The sequence below is a fragment of the Dermacentor albipictus genome, chromosome 2, assembly GCF_038994185.2.
Source record: "Dermacentor albipictus isolate Rhodes 1998 colony chromosome 2, USDA_Dalb.pri_finalv2, whole genome shotgun sequence".
NCBI lineage: Eukaryota > Metazoa > Arthropoda > Arachnida > Ixodida > Ixodidae > Dermacentor > Dermacentor albipictus.
In genome coordinates, this window is record NC_091822.1 from 18,719,826 (window position 1) to 18,742,763 (window position 22,938).

At 43.7% G+C, this 22,938-nt stretch overlaps 1 protein-coding gene across 3 annotated transcripts in view; it reads right to left on the reverse strand.

The window, feature by feature from the left end:
* LOC135918430 (zinc finger protein 791-like) overlaps positions 1–22,938 on the reverse strand; it is a 153,887-nt gene that overhangs the window by 22,697 nt on the left and 108,252 nt on the right. For all 3 annotated transcript variants that reach the window (XM_065452071.2, XM_065452072.2, XM_065452073.2), the window contains 2 exons: positions 11,294–11,473; positions 3,304–3,359 (listed from right to left, as the gene is read on the reverse strand). In XM_065452071.2, the coding sequence (XP_065308143.2) occupies positions 3,304–3,359; positions 11,294–11,473 (236 nt within the window). The remainder of the gene's footprint in view (positions 1–3,303; positions 3,360–11,293; positions 11,474–22,938) is intronic.

Below are 22,938 nucleotides of genomic sequence, written 5' to 3' on the forward strand. Positions count from 1 at the left end.
ATAATCTTTGAGTGTACTCTCCCCCTTTACACAATGCCTCTAGGGGCCTGTAAGGGATGCTTAAATAAATAAATAAATAAATAAATAAATAAATAAATAAATAAATAAATAAATAAATATTTCACATCTTCACTTAACACTTTGCTGAAAAATGTGGCACGTTAGCCTGAACGCCCGCAATGTACAGTACCCAGTGTATAATCACAGCACTGTGCTGTGCGGTTCCATTTAAAACTTTCTAATGCTCTCTTAGCGTAATTTTCCCTGTATACCAATTACGTGATTGTGAAAACCATGAGCTGAGTTTTGTAAATGTTCTCCTCCAATTCTCTTCCTTCTTTGCAACAACTGCTTTTGAATAACTGACTTCACAATTCCACACTGAGTTGCAAGGCAATCCCTGCACTTTCTGTGCTCACACATGCTGCTTGCTTTGTTCCTGGGAACACTTACCATGGTTTGCTTCCAACATGGTGCATGGGCCATGTTTTTCTAAATGGCAGCAGCAACAGGCATTAAAATTTTGCAGCTCACATGAACCAACATGTTGAAGTCTGCAGGCCATTCTAGCCAAGTTTAGAAGACACTGAATAGCAACACAAGGTCAGTTCTGTCTGGTGGAGTATTTTCTCAATGACTGGATTTGCATTTATTTGTTGCAAAGAAAAGGTTGACTACAATGGTCTTGAATTTTTAACTAAACCTTAGTATGGTGTCACATTGGTGTGCCAAGTTATTATGATTACATTAATATTGAAATCAATACGCAGAAAGATACTGCCACATAGTAGTGACAGTGACGAACACAGCAGCAAAACTATGGATGAGGAAATTTAGCTTTTATTGGGTGAACTTGTGCTCACAAAAACAGGCTGTACTCAAAGCACGACGATAGTGGCAAACACAGTTGGCGATCGTCGAAATCTGATCTACAAGTGAAGCTCGTCGGCTTTTATGCTACATCAGTCGCCAAAGGTGCCAGTATAATCGCTGGTGCCCATGTGGTTTCCAGAAGAGACTACACAGTTCGCATCGTGCATGCAATCTGATAATACAAGGTTTGGCGAGGACACACACAACAGATAGAATGAAGAATAACATTCGCGCAAGTTCCAAATCATGCAGGCGAGTCTTGTGCTGACCAATAATATTTAACATTTGTCAGCTGGTGAACAGCAGTCACCGGAGAAAGATAACGAAGCACATGTGTCACTATCTTACAGGCCAGGACTCTCCCAGCCCATTTACTTTCCTCCATATTCCTCAGGCGTTCTTCATACTCAACTTTACTGCGAGCTTCACTCACTTCAAAACTAGTCCAGCCCATATCACCCTGCAATGCTTCTGGGATGGCAGCGCCACCTATCACCAAGGTCGAGAGCTAGATGCAACAGCTAGCTTGTACTGATTTTACCGCCAATTGGCAGGCATGGAAAGTACAAATGCAGTGGGCTCCCAGCATTCATGCTATGCTGTTTCTCATACTTTTTGCATGCAAGCTTGGCAAATAAATAAGATCACTTATGTGTAACATGTATGCAAAATCTAAAGTGTAATTGAATAATGTTCTCTGGATGTAAACAAAGCTACCATGGTATACTGCAACTCGCTTTCCAGAAAGTTTGTTTGCACCACGGTAATGGTATTTTCCTTATTCCCACTATTATGACAATGTTTAGTTAGACAGGCTAATGGATGGCTTTGGGGAGTAATGCACGGACAGCAGTTCCAAGCTTGAGGCCAGTGAGGTCGCCGACTGTCTATCTGATGCCAGAAGCCTGTGCAGCAGCGAGTACGTAGGTCATCCAGAGTCACTCAAGGACAGCTCCCTTCATTTGCCTTCTGCAATGTCAACTGGAATAAAATACTGCTCCAAGCACTCCACATACTTGTCCCATTCCTGGCTGCTTTCTTCAGTGAAGAGTTCCAGTATTGGCACACTGGTTGTGGCTGGTCGTGGATGTTGATGGCAAGCACACGTAGCGACAGCTGGTCGTGGGCATTTTCCATTCTCACCACAGTTGATATGAAGGAGCAATACTCATAGCAACACATCAAACATTTATTAGTTGCACACGAAGCCCATGACGGCTCTTCTGTACAAATGGCAGTTAACTGCACTGCTTTCCTTCTTGTCTTCACAGTACCAGCACTGGCTGGTCGTGGCTTATCATTATACTTATTGTATTTACACGAATCTAACATGCACTGTTTTTTTTTTTTTTTCAAGAAAATCGGTCGAAGGATTGGCTGAGCGTGACGAAGCCAGAATTATGGTTGTGGTGTTGACAAAAGCCTATCGTCAGAGCCGTAAGACACAGTGTGTCATCACCATGACAAGATGGCAACAGAGCACATTTTCGTGAAGGTTGCAGTGGTTTCATTTTGTGCTTGACTATGACCTGGAGTGGCATTCTCGAGCAATCATTTTTGGAGGTACTATCACTTTTGTGAGATTTTGCATGACGCGGTACCGGATGTGTCAGTGTATACAGCTGCCAGCGTTTCTGGCACTTTGCCATCTACACATAGCGCTAGGCATGCTGTTGGCTGCTTGCTTCAACTGCAAAGTGATAGTAGTAGCTTTCTAAGTGGTAGTAGTGACTGCTCTAACAATACTGTACCTGTGCGCTTGGTATCTATGGACAATGAAGTGCAAATGGCAATGACGACGTAGTGCTGCTTTCATTATGGAAGCTCAGTTAAAAGAAATAACTTTTCCCTTATGTGAAGGTAAATTCGGCATGTCTCTGTTTTTTTTTGTTTGTTTTTTTCTTATTGCGAACCCAAGTGCCATGTATATATTTTTCTTTTATAAATCAAGTGCACGTTACATTTAGGTGCAGTTTTATTTTCTTACAGTAAACCTGCAAAAATTTAGGCATGTCAGATTCAGGGGTGCATTATAATCTTGTAAATATAGCAACTTAAAATTACTATCAGTTCAAGTGAACAGAAGCTTGAACAGTAACTTGCTCAAGTGCTGTTCAGCAAGCACTCTTGGATGTGTCTTATTGCAGAGACAAATTTGGGGCAGATGTTAGACATCTTTTCTAAAGTGTGATCCACATCAAGCACTGCATTAGGTAAGGCGACGAACTGGGCTAGGACGAGAGAGCACAAACTAGTACCAACAACTGTTGTTGGTAGTTTGTGCTCTTCCGTCCTTTGTGGTGTGTCTGTGTCATTTACCGAGATCAGTGTCACTCAGTGCAGTTTAATATGAAACACTGCATGCCACAATGTGCAGAAGCCTACACAGACACTTGTTAAGCTCGTTAGTATAAAACATGACAGACTTACAATCTCAGGGTGCATGCTTGTTGATGGAGCAGGAGCTGTTGTAACCATGAAGTGACCTGGATAGGTGAACACAGGGGAAACATGTTATAGTAATGGTAGCTCCGTCTAAGTTGCTTTGCAAGTTCATAAGACGTCAGCACAGAATATCCAAAACGCACACAATACTTGGCCGAAAAGTGCAAAATGCACTGTGCTTTGGGAACTCTGGATGGGTGACTTTCTTGTTAAATTTGATGGATCCAGGCTATTAAATTTATTTATGAAATATTCAAGGTTCTAGTATTGTCAACCTAATAGACGTGTCTACAGCAGTTGGAATGACAACACCAGAGAACATGAAGTAATTCAAGTATGCAATAAAAGATGCATAGCTGCTCGCATAACTGACAGAGATTAACATACACTATATTGAGAAAGGACAAAAGGTGGCTTTTATCGAAGAAAAAGTTAGAAAAGGACATTGTCAAATTTTTTTGCTCATTCTTCTCATACAGACATTACTGTGTAACTATTTTTAGAATTTATCAACTATGCAAGTTGTAAAAGTGAAATTCCATAATATCATCATACGAAACCACTGCTTCTCTATAAAGTTTTTTTGAATGCCTAGTAAATGATCAATAAAACGTCCAATATGACATCACAATGCAAAATCCTAGGGACGAAGTCACGGGCAACATTCTTGCACATGAATGGCAGAAGGCACGTCTAAATTATGCCTTGGCCGGAAATGGCTATGCATCATCTCCGAGATCAGAAGGCATGCCTGCCTGAGTGGGCCTTTTGAACACACAAGGCACCCAAGCTGCCTGTGCACTTAGTCCGATTTCTACTGCGGCCCAAACGGCAACTACGGGCACTAGGCGCCTAATTTAGGTTAGTCACACGTGAAGCCAAGGTAAGCATAGGGGAAGTTATTGGCGGTTCCTAATTGTAGTGCAGAAATGGTAAGCTAAAGAGAAATTTAAGTGAGCGGAAAAAAAATAATCTCGCCACTGGTGAGAGCCATCTTCCACACCATGCTTGTGCTGCTCTGCCAGTTGAGATGTGCTGTCTCTTCATCCGCTTTCCCAGATATTTGTGCACCTGAGCAGTCAGTGGAAGGGGACCATCCTTTTAACGGCAGGCATCACATAGCAAGTGAAATTTTAGGAGACCACACACGCCACTTAGAAGCATCAATGCTTCCGGAATTCTCCTCTTGTTTACCTTCATTTTCTCTTTTCCTTATCATTTCTACATTTCAATTAAACAGCAAGTAATTTCCTCTATGCTTTGCTCGGCTTCATGTGGTTGTGACTATGGGCGCCATGCAGCATTTGGAGTGCTTACATGTCAACATACTCCGCTGGCTTCTTGATTTTAAATTAAGTCTGCTGTCAAATAAAACACCCAGCTACTTATAAAGCCAATGTGATGGCAAGCTTCCATCACCTTTATCAGAAAGAAGTGGCTGGTATACTTATTTGGACATACATTTATACATTAAAAACTTCGCACTCTTTGGCCATACTTGGCCCTTGCACCACAAAACATCAAGTTTATTGTGCATTAAATATTTGTCTCTCGGCCCCTCTGTCAGATGTCAGTAAAACTGCGTCAACTCCAAGGTGTACAGACTGGAAAAAATTTTGACATATGCGGAATTTGGAGATAAGTGAAATCAGGAAAATGAACGCTTTATTCATTTCAGATAATTAGGGACTGGACTCCAGGCAACAAAGCAATTTGAGAACTCTGGAGCTCGCTTACCGCACATAAACCACGTGGAGCCTTTTCAAAATGGTGCCAGTAATGTTCTTGGTCAATCACTCTCGCGTGACTCGGCCACGAACACGGGGGCATCTATGGACAACAGTGTTACCGGCACTGTGCCAAGGCGGCATGCTTGGCACTGAGTCAGATTATCGATCCTAATGCAAGAATTGAAGCCCATGATTCAAGGAGTTCATAACTAGCTCAGAATGTACAAAAGAGTTGAGGCTGTTAATTTCTGCAGTGTAATGAATTCTGGAGAATTTCACTCAGAAAACTGAAACTGAGTTGCGGAGAATTGTCCTTAGCACATGCCCACGAGCCGTGTGCTGTTCATGCCTCGTCCTTGCACGAGCATGAAGCGAGAGTCCTCATCTCGTGGGCTCACATGACCGCCTGCTTCTGCGGTGTGGGTGCAGCAGCGCGAGGGGACAAGAGCACCAACAGTGTTGCTCAAGGTCGGGAATAATACTTCTGGCTTGTGCCAGAAATATTATGCCTTATGCAATAACCGGAAAAAGCCCAGCCTTCAAAATCGGTGTCTGCTACTCAGTGGGAGTTGCCATGGGGTGGACACCACAGTCGGGCACTGGTTGCACTTTCATCTCTGACACGGTCGGCACCACACAAAGTGCGGAGGCACACTCGGCTCTGGGCAAGAAGGGTCGGCTGGTTGCCCTGTAAGCACTGGTCTGAGGAGGCATTTTCACAGTCGAGATCTTGAGATGTATGGGGTGCGGCATAAAAATTTTTCTTACCGCGGTGGGAAAAAAATTCTGACTTCACCAATATCTTGAGATATCAAAGTTCGAGTTACGAAGGTTTTACTGTAATAATACATGGCAGCATATTAACTGTGTGTTTCCTTTAACAGTTGGCCGTACTGTACCATTGCACTGCATGTACATATTTAGTTACTTATTAGTGGCATGCAAATATTCAGAACGTTGAATTGGCTGATAATTAATTCAATTTGAAAGACACTTTTACTATTAAAAATAGTCCAACTCCCAAAAATTCCTACGTGTACTTGGAATGCATTTCTTTGCAGAGGAACTGCTCTCGTTATTGAACGAGCTCATCCAGTGCGCTTCGGCCACGGCTGTGCCAGCGTTCTCGCACAGTCGCCAGCGCCTGGCAATGCGCATGAGGCTAAGCACGTCTTGCATGCTAACAAATGCCCAGGGCTATCTGCCTAAAAAAGATGTTGTTGGATACTTTCTCTAGGACAGCACCACTGACACAGCCGTGATAACCGAATCGTGGCTTACTTCGCAAATAGCTGATGATGAACTTTCGCACGATAAATCACTTTTTACAACTTACAGGCCTGACAGGAGGGGGCACAGAGGTGGTGGTGTTGTGCTCTTCATAAAATCTAACTTGCCTTCTTATCTACTCACGTTTAATTGTAACCACGAAACTATTTGCGTTAAACTGTCCGTTGCCTCGAGCACACTTATACTAGTAGCCATGTACCAGCCACCTGAATCCTATTCCTCTTTCCTCAACGAGCTGCACTCTGTGTTACTGGAACTGTTTTCTCACTTTCCTCGTGTCGAACACATTCTTTGCGGCGACTTTAACCTCCCTGATATTGACTGGGACAACTTAACTACAGTGTCACGGTAGTCCGAAGACTTTATTGATCTCATCCAATTCTTATATTTTACCCAGTCGGTTAGCACACCAATTCGCGGTAATAACACACTTGACCTGGTTTTTGTTTCCAAGCCAGAGCGAGTTCATTCAATGTCTTATGTCGATGGTATTAGCAACCACAGGATTGCCTTATTCAATATACCACTTGATGTTCCCATGCGCCAACCGTCCAAAAAGTAATTCGCGACTACCAAAACGCTAATATGCTGGCCAGTAATTCAGGACTTGAAAAATTTCGTAAGTATTTTTCTCAGTATGCCCTAACAAGATCAGTTGACCAAAATTGGTTGCTCTCCAAACAAAGAATAGTAACTTTAATGGTCAAGGAGGTACCCCTGGTCTGCATTCGAAGTGACTCAAAGAAGACCTGGTACTTAAACATGATCAGAAGATTATCGAAAAGAAAATATTGTCTTTATCGCGCAGCCAAAACGACACCCTCGATAAATAAATGGAAACAATATTTCGCATGTCTACACGAATATACTAAACTTGTAAAACGCCCTAAAAAGAAATTTTTTCATAAGGACACGTTACAGCTTGTGCATGATAACCCCCCAAAATTTTGGAATATTCTAAACGCAAAAACTCACTCTTCTAATATGTCGTTAACCAATCCTGATGGGTCACATGTTCCTCATGAGGAACACTCGGATGTGATGAATGCACACTTTACGTCAGTTTTTAATCGCGAGCCGAATGGTGGTGCACCTGTAGTACCGAGATCGGGATTTACCCAAATGCCTTCTGTCACTTCCGCTGGTATATTTAATCTAATCAACAAACTTAAAATATCATGAGCTCCCGGACCCGACAATATTCGTGCCAAAATTCTAAAGGCTACTAATACCGTCTCTAGTTGCATCCTACAGGTAATATTTACACAGTCTATCTGTGAGGGTTCTGTTCCAAAGGATTGGCTCACTGTGAAGGTTGTACCGGCATTCAAGACCGGAAATCAATGCGATCCTTCTAACCATTGCCCCATTTCACTCACTAATATAGCCTGCAAACTTCTGGAGCACATTACATATGCACACATAGCACAACACCTCAATGATAACTCATTTTTTTATCCAAAACAACATGGTTTTCATCCTGAGTTATCCTGTGAAATGGAACTTTTTGAATTTACTACTGACCTTCATGTTAACTTAGATTCTTTGTTTCTGACTGACGCCATTTACATCGATTTCTTGAAAGCAAGCATTTGATCGCGTCGCTTACAAAAGACTTATCAATAAACTCAGTGCACTCAGTCTCGATGCATGAATCTTATAGTGGATCAACTGCTTCTTAACAGACCGAGTGCAGTTTACTGTTGTAGGAGGTAAGCGTTCTTCAACAACAAGAGTAACATCTGGTGTCCTCCAAGGCTCGGTTCTTGGCCCCTTTCTTTTCTTAATATTCATCAACGACATACCTAACAAAATTTCATCTACAATCCGTCTATTCGCAGATGACTGCGTATTTTACCGTTGCATCAATAACCACCAAGATCACATACATCTGCAGAATGACCTAAACCTAATTGAAAACTGGTGCTCAAAGTGGATGATGAAGCTTAATGTTTCGAAATGTGAACTTATGCATGTGTCTCGAAAACGCCTCAACTCCAGTTATACATACTCGTTGCACTCGACACCAGTTTTGCAAGTACAAGAATATCGGTACCTTGGCGTCTTAATTACTACAAAACTAACTTGGGCAGAACACATAGTAAAGGTTGCAGCAGACGAGCCGAGGTCACTGGGATTCATCAGAAGAAATCCATCTTTGTCACCACCCTCTGTTAGATAACTGGCCTACAAAACATATGTACACACAAAGCTTGAATATGCTGCGTGTGTAGCATCAAATTTATCTCATGAACACCACTGAGGCAGTCCAAAACTGCGCAACACGATTTATATGTTCTAATTATGACTATAAGCACAGCATCAGTGAAATAAAGAACTCCCTCAGTCTATCTTCTTTAGCATACCGGTGCCAAATTGCCCTACCCTGTTTATTTCACACAATTTACTACACATTTCTGCATTTAAATGGAATGCTCCTTCTCCCGCCGATCCAAACTTCTGGTCGTCTTTTCAATTCTTTGAGCATCCAGCATCTTGACGGTTCTACTAATGCCTTTAACAACTCGCTCTTGTCTACTGCTATAGTGAAGTGGAATAAACTTCCCGAATTGATTGTCCTCGAACGTGATCATGTAAAATTTCGTGATTTATTATCCACACAATCTTTGTAATCCTTGTATTCACTACAGTTCACCTTTGTTTTTGTTTGTTTCAATCCTGCATTGTTTTTCAATTTTGCTTCTCTGTCAGAAGCATTCTTGAATTGTATTTCGCTCCACCGTGTGTATGCCGTGTAATGTTCTTTTTCTAGCATGTCTTAGTGATCCCCGTTTGACCATGTATGTCCTGTTTTTTATTCATTCAATGACTTCTCACGTTTTCCTCACTTTATATTACTGACCAATGTTTGTGTATTCTGTAATTGTACTACCTCCCCCCCTCCCCTTTGTAATACCCAAAGCAGAGGCCTTTAAGGGAATAATAAATTACGGTGATGATGATGATGCTGTTGATCAGTTTTTAGTACTCAACTTCTCTGCAGCGCAGCCGTGCAATGCGGCTAAGCATATTTGCCGTCCAGTGAAGCATACCAAGAGAGGGGGGGGGAAGGGTCACTACATGGGGCCACTGCTGGTGCTGATGGCAACTCCTTGATATCCAGCAAAAGTAACCATACTGTACTGCTTCTACATGCATCTGGACAACAGCCATCAGGTGGAAACTTCTGTGTCTGATAGCAATCTGGCTAGAAATATGGTTCACACGCTATGAATTCAAACAAGTAGGAAGCTTGGCAATGTTTTTAGACGCTCACCCTAAAGGAATTGTGTGCCACCAGGATGCTTCCATGGCAAATTGGCTTAATTAAACACTCGGCTTCACAAAAAGCAAGACTAACTAGGTCTTGTGCTCATGTAATTCAAGAAAGCTTCAATTTGCAGATTTCTAGGCTTGTATCAGCAGGCTTCCCAACTTCTTTGTTAACTTCGGTGGGTGAAGCTTCGTGGAGGAAATTTTGACATGAGCCAAACAATGCTTCGGAAGAAAATGAAAAGAAAAGGAAAATGCATCATGTTGTCATTCTATAGGTAAACTAAGCGGCTCATTCGTTAAAGAATGTGGATTCTAGGTATTATGTTCCAGTACTGTTTTTGGCTCTTTGGAAACTTTCTTGTAGTTGTGCTCAGCTGTCATCATTACAAAGTACCGAGTGTTTCAAGGAGCACGCAAAGTGTTTTTTAAAGTGTTCAGCCGGGCTCGTTTATAAAATTTCTTTAAGCTGCAGAAAGGCATACATCTGCCAAACTGGCCGTTGTATAAATGATCACTAGTGAGAGCACACATTATCAATGAGAAATTGGACAGGCTCGCATCAGCCGTACTATTGCAAGGTGCACACGTGTGAACCTTTGCTCATAAGCACATGCATACTACGAAAAAGTAGAGATACGGTGATATGGGAACTAGCAGAGGCTATGTATCCTATATGAGAAAATTTGGAGACCAGTGTATCAGTGTTCCGTCACTGTCTCTTTACGAGAATGAGTTTAGTTTTCTTGTTTATAAGGTTGTGATTAAGCTTGGCATCATTCTCATGCAAAGTCTTTTGTCTATGTTCTTGTATGCATGCCTGAGGGTATATGAAGCGAAACATCGGAAATTAGTTGCCAGTGTGCACCCATCTTTGTCCATGTCTCATTTTGCACCCAAGGCCATTTCTAGCTGCTCATTGGACACAGTAGTGTGGTGTCGGCAGGTACCCTTTGCAAGCCGAGCCAACAGTGGTTAGCTCTGAACACTGCGCTCACATCACCACTAACACAAATCTTCTTATTGGCCCAAAATTTAATCATGCATGTATGTTTGAACCTGTGCTTGTGGCACCGAATATTACTGCTAGTTGATGAGCTTATCAAAGTTTTTCCCACAGTGCTGACATGGAAGGAGCCTCTCTGGGAGTGAGTCTTGCAAGGCTCATACAGGAGTGGACATACAAATGCAGTACAGTGGTAGCGCTTTACTATACAGGGGATGCGTCAAGCTCAGAAGAAAAGGCAAAAGGTACAACAGGTACACCATGCGAGGTACAAAAAGTAGCCAATAAAAATGGAAAGTTAACATGTGCATCCAGTGAAACATATTGTAAACAAAAGAGTAAACATATGTCATGTGCAAAAAGCAAAGCACAGAAAGGTATGGAAAGAAAAAAAAAAATGTGCACCGACATATGTGTGAAAAAGTCAGGGCACAGAAAATGCATCATTGATAAGTTAGCACAATTTAAGACCCCAAGAATGCATTTGTCACTCTTGACAATGAGTCAAGATGCTATTCGAGCTGTCATATTCACTGTACATATTTACCAATTGTGACAAATGTTTCTCGTGGTGGTAAGCACGTGGATAAAGAAAGCATGAGACACTAGTTGTGTGCATCTCTTATGGCTCCGACACTGCCGCCAAGGTGGGCGGCCTCCCATCCCTGCTACTCACTGCTGTGTGCATCCTGAAAGTGGCGGTCAAGGTTCTTGCGGAACATGAACCCGCGGCGGCACATGGTGCAGTGCAGTGGGTATGCCTTGGTGTGCTTGCGCACCACGTGGTGGTCCCGCTTGAGGGCACGCCCAAACAGCTTGCCACACAGCGGGCATGCATGCTCCATTGCTGCCGCCTCTGCATTGGAAACACAAGAGCACGTTGACAGCAGAAGAGAGGAGAAAAACAGGACACATTGCCACTTTACACACAGGAGTCTGTATAAAACACGAGGCAGCACTCTGCAACATTTCGCTTCCACAACTTAGTGTCAACTGGAGGAGATGGTGTAGGTTCGTGACTATGAAAGAGCAAGATAATACAAACTTCAGCAAAATGGCCAACTCAGCAAGAGAACGCAAAATGAGCACTTCATATTGCTATGGGACAGTTGCAAGTGACTGCAGACACCTTTCGGCGCACAAGTCCCTCCCCCTAGAATCATGTTGGAAAGCGGCATGGAGCGGCTGCTGTGAAAACTGCCAACTGAAAAGTTTTATTAAAGTGATCCTGTTCTCTTTCCGGATGCGGCCAGCCAACCTCTATAAATCTACAAGTATGCAACGATGAACAACATCGGCTAAGATAAATTCATTACACTTGTGAGAACAGGACCCCTTTAATGAAACCCCTCAGTTCACAGAAAGCGTTCACTTTGTGCTCTCTGGCCATCTCTTCCATTTTCTCGCTCTTTCATAAAGCAGCAGCAACCCACTTGATGTCCACTGCAGGACAAAGGCTTCTCCCTGTGATCTCCAGTTATCGCTAACGTGTGTCAGCTGACACCATCTTATATCCATAAGTTTCCTAACCTCGTCAAAACACCCTGTTCTCTGCTGCCCTCGGCTGCATTTTCCTTCCTCCAGCACCAATTCTGTTGCTCCAGTAGGCCATTGGTTATTTGCTCTATGGATTACATTACATGACCTGCCCAACTCAACCTATTCCTCTTAATCACAGCTAGTTACACTCACTGATCTATACTACTACCACCTTCTTGTCTTGTTAGCAATCTTTTTCGTTCTATTGCTGATTGCACGGTCCAACAGGCTTGATTGTTTTGAAATGAGGTTCATTGCAATGGAATGTGGGCGAATGGGTAGTAGTCACAGATGTTCGGCCAAGTGCAGCTACCATGAGCTTAGGCTGATGGTGATACTGTTTAGACACAGGCAACTCTTCCCTAAAATCACCCTCCACACATAAACACACCATGCTGGCAGCTTAAGGTGAAGGCACAAGTGGATCATAGCACAGCTTGATGCATCAAATGTTCAAAAATTATCAGTCACAATGGTGGAGGTCTATCTACAGCATGAGTGGCTCCACAAAGCCGTTTACCCCAGAATAATGATGACATTTGCTTCAGAACAGGGTAGGGGCTATGGTGTCGTGACATAGCAGTTTGTGCCGCTGCAAAAACCGCTATGCGCCACAGGGCCCGGCCTTACTTGGGTCCTGCGCCAAGTGATCGAACTAACCTATGAAGTGTCACCACTGACTACGAAGTCTTCCTCTGACCCACCAGTGACTGACTTTGTACAATGGTGAAGCCTTATAATTCGAACACTGATTCAACACACTAAAATGCATGAACACAGTGCTTCTTCCACCAAGAGTTCATGCTACACAGTAGTTAGTGCCGCTATGAAAAGATGTGGGGAGAAGAGGAAGGTGATGCGACACTGGCATCGATCAGTGGTATCACTCTGCCCTGCATTGTCGAGCAACGTATTCTCCCCTGTATATATATCCCCTGTAAATATTCTTCCTCGTAATAGTACTTAGCGACAAGTTTAGCGGAGAGGCCAGGTGTGGTAGCAGGTACCCTGAGCCAAACCAAAGAGCCAGGGGCAAAAGTGCATGGAGAAAAGTTGTCAGGAAGGCGAGATTGCTGCTGCCACTGGTCCTCTGTGGAAAAAGAGCGGGCAGGCTGGTGGCATTCCTCGGCATGTAGAGAAGCTTTGGACAGTGGCATACTGGCAGATGCTTTGGGCACATAAAAAAGAATTGTGTCAAAGGTATCTATTTACTTATTTAGAAAATTCTGCGGGCCACTTATGGGTGGTCCAAGCAAGAGTGGGTACAATTAAATGAAGAATATTGCGTAGAAAATTACCGTATATACTCACATAAGGAGCGCACTTGCATAATAAATGCATCCCCAAGTTTGCTCTTGAAAAATTTTGTTTTTGTTTTCTGCCGCATAATAATCACATCCCCAACTTTGCTTCTGTGCAGTCCCACGATCTAACAATCGTGCTGTAGTTCTTGGGAAATACTGCAATCTTACTCTCACGTTTTTAGAGCGAGCATGCTTAATTTCAATGCAACACGAGAAATCCTGAGATCACATAAACGTAATTTTAACGCAAACTTATGTAGGCTGCACAACCGTGACAGGGACGGTGGGTTTGATGACAGAGAAGTTGACAGCAAAGCCATGATGAGAGAGCACTGGCGGCAAGAAGAGGCTATGCGTCATCACAGCTGCTTGGTACCCGATGGAAAGATAAGCCTGTTCTTACCACATGCTTGTAGCCAGAGCAAAGGCACCTCGCAGATTAGAGAGAGCAAAGAATATGCCACTCCTATCAGCAACACCAACTTTACTTTGACCTAACAGGACAGCACACGCACGATGCACGGCCAGGCGTACTGCACGGGAGAGCCCAAGTGAAGAAGGGGGGCAGCTGACACTTGCTTAGTGCAAGATTCGCGCATCTTGCTTGCTTTTGTCTGTCTGTCTCTGGGCTTTGTGTGATGGGCCCTAAGTCGAATTACACTTTTGCTGCGGGAGTTTTTCTGCTCACAAAACGGAAGCGCTGAGCAAGCACCAATAAACTTTGACATGCTGATGAGCAGGGCAGTCGAGGAAAGAGGTACATACAGTGTGCTCGTCAAAACAACGGGTGCCCAAAAGCAGCGCTTTATTGTGTTGCTTGCAATAACGGCAGACGGCCATAAGCGGCTGTGAGGATGAGCTGCTGTGGAACCATGATGTGGATGACGCGGCCAGCAACCTGGACAACAGGTCTGGTGGTTCTGATGCAGAGTGAAGTGCAAAACAACACTGCTACAATTTGTAAACAGTGTACTGTCACATAGAAGTGACGGTGAATAATACAGCAGCAAATCTGTGAATGACAAAACTAACTTTTATTGGGTGAACTTGTGCCCACAAAAGCAAGTTACACTCAAAGCACAGCAATAGCAGCGAACACGGTTGGTGATCAACCGAAATCTAATTAGCGGGTCAAGTGCGTTGGCTTTCATACATGAGTCATAGAAGATTCCAGAGTGGTCGCTGGCACCCGTGTGTCTTCCAGACATGCAATCAGATTACACAAAATTCGGTAACAAAAGACAGTGGATAGAGCCATCAATAACATTCGAGAAACTACCGATAGATGTATAGCGATAATAGAGCGATAACATGCGTTAGGCGGTGAAATGCAGTCACCCAATAAAGACAAACAAGTACATGTGTCAACACCCCCCTTTTAGAAAGCATTGTTCCGATGCTTCAATCACGAGAGCAAAAACACGACCGAGCATAATAAAGAAAAAAGAAACAAAGTAACAAAAAAATTAAGTCCGTATGTTCATCGGCGGATGTACAAAGGCTTAAGACATGCCATGTGGACGACTTCAGGTCGTGCGTGGCGCCACTGTGAATGTGAAATGCGGTCTGGCATGCTCTCACAGTCCAGTGCGGCAATGCGTCGGATGATCCTGTAGGGTCCAAAATAGTGGCGTAACGGTTTCTCACGAAGTCCTCATGGTGTATCAGAGTCTAGACCCAAACACAGTCACCAGGCTAGTACTCGACGTAGTGTCGTCGAAGATTGTAGTGTTGGCTGTCGGTCCTCTCCAGGTGCTTGATCCGCAGGTGGGCGAGCTGTCAGGTTTCTTCGGCGCGCTAGAGATAGGCGGTGACGTCAAGATTCTCCTCGTCGGAGAGGTGCGGCAGCATGGTGTCAAAAGTCGTCACCGGGTTCCTGCCGTAAACCAGCTTGAGCGGCATGATCTGCGTTATTTCTTGCACCGCCGTGTTTTAAGTGAAGGTTACGTACCACAGGATGGCATCCCACGTCTTGTGTTCGACGTCAGTGTACATAGTAAGCATGTCAGCGAGGGTCTTGTTCAGCCGCTCCTTAAGACGTCTGGGTGGTAGGCAGCTGTCCTCCTGTGACTTGTCTGGCTGTATTGCAATATGGTTTGGGTGGGCCCTGCAGTGAAGGCCTTTCCTCAGTCGGTGATGAGGACCTCTGGGGCACCATGTCGCAATAGGATGTTTTCAACGAAGAATTTAGCAACTTCAGCCACGCTACTTTTGGGTCAAGCGTGTCGACATTTATACATGAGTCATCGAAGGTTCCAGAGTAATTGCTTGTGTCCGCATGTCTTCCAGAAAGTTCTAGACAATTCGTGTCACACATACATGCAATAAGATTACACAAAGTTCGGTGACAAGAGGCAGCAGACAGAACCATAGAAAACACTCAAGAAACTTCTGATACCTGCAGGCATGTCCTGCGTTGAGCAATAACATTTGTTAGATGGTCAAACGTTGTGACCTGATAAAAATAAACAAGTACATGTGTCAATATGTGAATTTTTACGGCAAAGGTATGCATTTTTCATATCATTAATGCATTATTTTAAATTTTTGTTGTAGCCATAATGTTCCTCTAATATTTACCTCGCATAATAAATGCTGACCCCTATTTAGCTTCAGTTTTTTTGGGGGAAAGAAATAGAGAAATTTAGATAATTGTCTCCTAGGGCACAGCATTCTTTGGCTTGGCTCGTACTTTTCTTTCCCCAAGTTTCGCCCAGTTTGTGCTTTTCTTTCCCTGTAGGTCCACCTCAAAATTTCAAATAGGCCCACTCCCTTATCACCCCCAAATTCAGGTTGGTCCAACCCAAAATTTAGGATGGCTCACCCTCACTCCCAAATTTAGGTCGGCCCACTCCCAATATAAGTATGGACAGCTGGGCTAGTTGGTTGTGATTAGCATTATGAAACATCGTTCCAGAGCACAATTGAACACGCCGCACAAACAACACGCCGGCGTTCGTGTTGTCTTTCTCTTCTCGTCCGTGTTCAATTGTGCGCTGGAACGATGTTTCATAATGCTAATCCCAAAATAAGTTGGCTAACCCCCAAATTTAGGTTGGTTCACCCCAAATTTCAAGCTGGCCCACCCCCAAATCAGTTTTGATGTTTTTAAAATAACTATGGCAGTGTGACTGCTAGTCCTTTTCAGAGTGTTAACACCCTTTTCTCATTGCTTTTGTTTTAGTGAAGTTGAGTTTCAACAATTTTCTACTGAAGTACTTCATGTGTTCTTTTTGTTTTTTCAGATCCATGTTTAACCTGCTTGTGTACAGCTAAAACTTGCAATGAATGTTTTCATACATGTGCCTGGCTTGGTGCCAATAATTTTTTGCAATAAAGCTTTATCAACTGTATAAATAAAAAAGTAACGTTGATATGACATTGCGAGTCTCACTTGTGTGCTTTACCTAGTGCTTACTGAACTCACTTTTTTCCTGTAGCCATTGCAGGTTTTCTAATAATTCATAATGATCAAAATATATATCTACTATTTTGTGAGCCCAGTTTTCACATTTTGATGGGTGCTAGGACTTTATATAAAAGTTGACAGTAACTTTAGCCAGGGTGTCTACCAAGTTGACATTTCCAAATTCCCCGAGTTTTCCAGGTTTTCCCACAATGCCTTTGCAAATTTCCCTGAGTGATGCAGAACTATGTTTTATGTCAAGACGGGCTGAAACCATATCGCCTGATGCTGTCACTCTCTAGTAAGCACATGAAAAAAATAAAAAAGCGACTTAATCCAATTTGAATACTAAGGAGTAGTGTTTACGTTATTCAAAAAGAGAATAGAATGCAGGGGTTAGTAAAATGCACAGCAAATAAAGTGTCTTCGGAAAAAATTGCAAATGAAGTCGGACATTTTCAAATACAAATAAAAAGGAGATGCACATAGAAGCAAATATTTTCGAATATGAGCTATTTCTATCAACTGATAGCAAGCTCAGTGGTATGAGGCCCAAACTCTGTCACAATTGAGATTCTCTCTCAACAGCTCGTAAGTCAACCTCAACTGCCCTGACATACTCTCAGCCTGTGCCTGACGCCTGAGTTGTGTTTCACTGCTTTAAAGAGTTTATTTTGGTTTGGGTGAGGGGCACCTGCATCTCGACATCAACCAAAACTTAGTTTTTTGAGTTCAAGCTACTTCAAAACGGCGGCAGCAAGCTTCCTTTCCCGTTTATTCCTCAATGCGTAGCTAATTTCTGTTCTTGTCCTCCTTCCGCCATTCGTTCGCCCCAAGGACCATTTGAAGTATCTTGGTCAGTTGCACAGTCCACGACCGACTTTTCAAACTCCCTAGGGGCTGCGAAAACATCCGGAAAATCGGCCACTTGGAAAAAGATAAATGCATGTCATTTACTGCCCTTAGGGGCTCAAACCGCCACAGGCACGTTCGAAAACGCTCTGAAGGTTTGTCGGTACACATATTAGGCATATCGGAGCTCGTACTGCGACAGGAAATACCGGATGCACGTGTGTATAATTAAGAGATACATACTGCGTTCCGCGGCAATAGCCCCTTCCCACGCTTGTTATGCTACACTGGAATACTTTTGCGTATGCTTCACCAAGTAACATTCCTGTACGGAGGCGAAGCTGACTTACCCGAAACCGGCATTATTCATCACACCGTGCTTTCCAAGCTTCTAAGCCAATCGTGAGGACCGCAAAGGCGGAATCAGTGCCATTGCTGAAAACAGCTAATTCTTTCAATAAAAAACACTGCACCCAACGACAGGAAGCTTCATAGCGAACGTCGAAGCAGCTAAGCCTAGCGTTGCCGCAGTGGTGGCAATAGAGACTTTTAGCTTGTACGCTATTCCGGTAAACGGGAACGGTTTGGGTGGATTACCGGATGGTCGGGGCTTAAACGTGAGCGGTGAAGCCGCCTGGTGTTGTAGAGCTCAACCAGACAAACGCATAGCTAAAACTGCAGTAACTCACCATATCCTGCTTCGCCACTCGTGCAAATTTTTGGCAGCGGCGTAATTGTGAACACGATTATGCCACTGTCGAAAATTTACCCCAGCAGCTAAGCAGAATACAGTAATTAGCTCTGTGTTTGTGTGGCTGAGCTTTGCGCCACTAGCTGGCGCCTCCGATCGGGCCGCTCACCTTGACGCCCCCGCTAAACCGGAAAACCACCCGCGCTTGCCCGAATACCGGACACGCTAAAAGTCCCTAATGGCTGCCAGCGGATCTGCATGCGAGAGTGCTGGTTCGAGGTGGCGAAGTAATCACAACGGCAGCGGTGGTGCCTTTGATTAGTGCAGTTTTGGACCTGCGGTCACGGCAAAACGTCCGGAAAATAGGACGGCGAAGAGTTCTTGCATCCGAAATTTCACACGTTCTGATGCGTTGACTCTTTGGGTTACGTGGCGGTGCCGTGAAGCTGTCCAAATTATCGGGAATCCGGAAAGTTGGTCGTTGACTGTACACTGGCAACTCCTCCAGCCGACGACAGAGCGTCAAAGACGATTCATTACGATTCCTCTGTTGCTCGAGCCAGCATTACGGCGACTTTCGACCCTTTCAAAAAAATTTCCGTTAATTTTTCCTGATAGAGGCCCAAATTCCCTGAGTTTTCCCTGACCTTTTCCAGATTACTCAAAATCCCTGAGAATTCCCGGTTTTCCCGGTTGGTAGACACCCTGAACTTTAGCATACGCTAAAGAGAATGAAGGTGAAAGCCTGTGTGCTTACGAGACATTCAGGGTTCGATGCTGTAATTCGTTTCATTTCATGTTTTTGTTTCATTCATTTTACATCCTTAAAGAACCCACTGAAGGGGTATAACATAAGGGATGGGTATATACATGAAAAATTGAAAGCCATGTTTTTATTACAGTGCAAGGTAATTTGTTACAGTGTTCAAAATGTGGAAGGACAGGTTACGAGTGTGGTTTCGTTAGAAAGGCTGTTCCAGTTTGTTGCTGCACAAAAAAACATTGAAGACGAGAAAGTAATGGTGCATGTAATCAACTCTACCTTAATTTGCAGTACCTTTATTAACTTTGCCCTAATTAACACCGAAGGTCGTGGGTTAGAGCGTCTTAATAACTATACATTAATTAACTTCACACTGATTAGCACCAAATATTGAGGGTTCCAGCGACTTAATTAACTACCATAATTACCGTAGCCTCAATTAATGCCAAAGGTAGTGTTGCGACCTTCACCATGTCAATTGGAATCCAACTTGGAGATATGGCGGTTTGCCCATATCTCCATGTTGGATCACGGATTCCAGTGCCTTAACTTTGCCTTGATGAACACCAAAGGTCGTGTGTTCGACTCTAACCAAAGATCGAGGGTTGGACTCCCGCCAAAGGTCGCGGGTTCCACTCTCGACCTTCGCGACGTCAATCGGAATCCTACTTGGAGATATGGCTGGTTTGCCCATATGTCCAAGTGGGTTCGACTCCCAACAAAGGTTGTGGGTTAAAGTGCCCTAATTAACTCTATCTTAATGAGCTGTGCCTTAATTCGCTTCGCCCTATTTAACACCAGAGGTCGAGGGTTCAACTCCAAATTTTGGTGCCATTTAATTTTGGTGCCATAACACCGGACATCAGATTTTTCGAAAAATCTGATGTCCGATGATGAATCTGATGGATCTGATGGATCGATGAATCTGATGGCTCATGGGTAGATCTACCCATGAGCCATCTAAGGATTTCACCCTAATAAGAAACATACCTCATGAGTGTTGAAATTTGCCAAGGTTGAAGAGTGGGCATGTTGGTATAACATATTAGAGGTTGAACTGCGCAACATTTTGACGAGACACACAGAAGAGAAACACACGTACACCACAGAGCACTCTGTGGTGTGTGTTTCTCTTCTGTGTGTCTCGTCAAAATGTTGCGCAGTCCAACCTCTAATCATGAGTGTTGCCATTTATACTTTGACATTTACACGTTTGCACATTAACAAAACATTTCAAACAAGGTCACCAGCTACTCGCCAACAATGGTGGCAACCGTGGCCCTGGTGTGCCTCAGCAGATGTGCCATCGAGGACAGGGGAAGTGCGAGCAGTGGAGGCTCGTGCATAACTAAAGGCATGCTGCCTGTCGACGGCCAGCCATTGTGCACATGCACGAGCATGTGGTTCCTGTGCAGAGTGCAGCACTGCCACAATGAACATCACCCACATTTTGTCCGAAAGTTGTGTTCTCATGTATCTGCGGCAGCGCCATTCCCACCTGGCAGTGGACTGTTATGGTGCCTAGCACCATCGCCGCATTTGCAGCATGATATAGCTGGCATGCACCCAGTTTCCAAACATGCATTGCTTTTGTTACCACCATCAAGGCTGCCAGTGTATAACCGTGATTTGAATAGCACCAAAAATGCATTGCACTGGAGGAGCAACAACAGTGCTAGAAAAGCAATTGCAGATAGGAATGGCACTGCAATGACAAGGTGAGAATATGAACTTCAAACAAAATACAGGCGACGTAATCCCACTAGGACAAGCAGCCCTGCATTCCATGTCAAAACCCCATGCGCGTGCATGTGTACAATGATGGCTAGCCAACGCTGCACACTGTGTTTTGTGTTATGCTTCGGGCACACGCTCTGCTGTTCACATTTCATTTGTATTCAATAGTGCATCTGCTATGGCACTTGCAGGTATGCAACTCATTATAGCGTGAACCGGAATGATCCATTAGATGTTTTACTGACCTCCTGCATCCTTAAAAGGAACATCTATTAGTGGTCACGTATGTCCAGCTGCGTCATTTTTTCAATGTTATAGCAACGTGGTCGGGATGGGACTTAGATTATTCATAGTACATAATTGTAATGTTGTTTGCAGAAATATGGATATCTATAGGATGTGTGCAATGTTTAAAATATGATGTTCTAGGGATATCTATGGGACATAAATGGTTCACTGGGAAGCTGCTGATACAAAGGCAATAAAGAATGGCCAGGAAAGCGTTTAAAAAAAAAAATTGTTGGTTTCCAAAATCACTTAGATGTAAAATTTTATAAATGCCGACCACATAACTAAAGAAATTTCAGATGTGGATGTCAAGATTGACAATACAACCTGTCGTTTGGAAGCTGACTCAGGCCTTGCGAACTTTGAAGACAGATCATGTCATGTTTGCGGTATCCCTGACACAAACTGAGTTTCAAACCAAAAATTTCTTGTTGTTTGGTTCAATGAGAATCTTTCTTGGAATTTTCACACCACCAAATTAATGTCTGATCTAAGTAAAACAGTTGGTTGTTTCTATAAGATATTTCATTTGTTGCACCCCTGGTTAAAAATATCCATGTATTATGCACTTCTGCACTCAAGGTTATCATAACTGTATCCTTGTTTGGGGAACTACGACGTCCAGCAATTACCTTAAACTAATTTCAATTCAGAAACGCACTTTGTGTGCTATTGAAGGGTTTCATGGCAGACCTTCAGATTTACCTAGGTCACTGCAATTTCAGAAACATGGCATCCTTAAAGTAAACGAAGTATATAATTTCTGGCCTTCAAGTGCCCAGCAACCTCATACAAGATTGTACGGCTTGACTGATGACATGCACGCGAACTGAAGTGTGTAAAAGTACTCCACACTGAGTATCCTGATGAGTCTGCAGAGCAGGTGCTGTTCTCACTTGCTGCTGTACCATGTTGATCAACTGGCACAGTCTCTTTTGCTGCCATTGTGAGTAGAGTGAACGCCCATTGCATTGTGGGTCGTTCGGCATAACAGACATTTTTGTATCTAGGATCGACCAACACTGCCAATGCAGGAAGGCGTGACATCATGACATCAGGGAACCTCGTCTTGATACTACGCAAATGGCTTGAGGCAAGCAATACTGCCTCATCACCTTCGGAAACACGTTCAGCTAGAACCACCTCGGTACACTGCAACAGGGGAATGACTTGTGACAGCATGGGATATCTGTCCCCAGACAGTTCAGTTGTGGCTTGGTCAAGTGGCTTCAAGACTTGCACTGCTGCATTCATAAGCTTCCACTCACTTGCGTTCAAGTTTGGAACTGCGTCAGATTCTCAAAGTTCTACATTGATGACCGTATGGAGCTTCACGAGCCTGGCCATCATGGCATGCTCACTGTTCCATCGCGTCAGGACGTCTTGCATAACCTTGAGAGGGTCCAGCTGCATGTTTCTCTGAATTTCTTGAAGCCGTCCTTGGGCCTTGGCACTCCGTTTGTATCTAGCCACAATCGCTCTGGCCTTAGCACAGAGCTGCAAAAACCCAGCCACTTCTCGTTTGGCATCACTGACACACCACTCCAGGTCAACCGCGCTACTGCAGAAGTAAAGTTCCTTCCATTATCTGTAACGATGAAGACCGGCACATATCGTGGGCTGGATGTTCCCACTCCTCGATGACACCTGCGACTCAATATTCCAATCAATATTTTCCAGCACTGCTGCCATTGTGAAAGACTTACCAATTCCTACCGATATTGAACAAATGGAAAACATA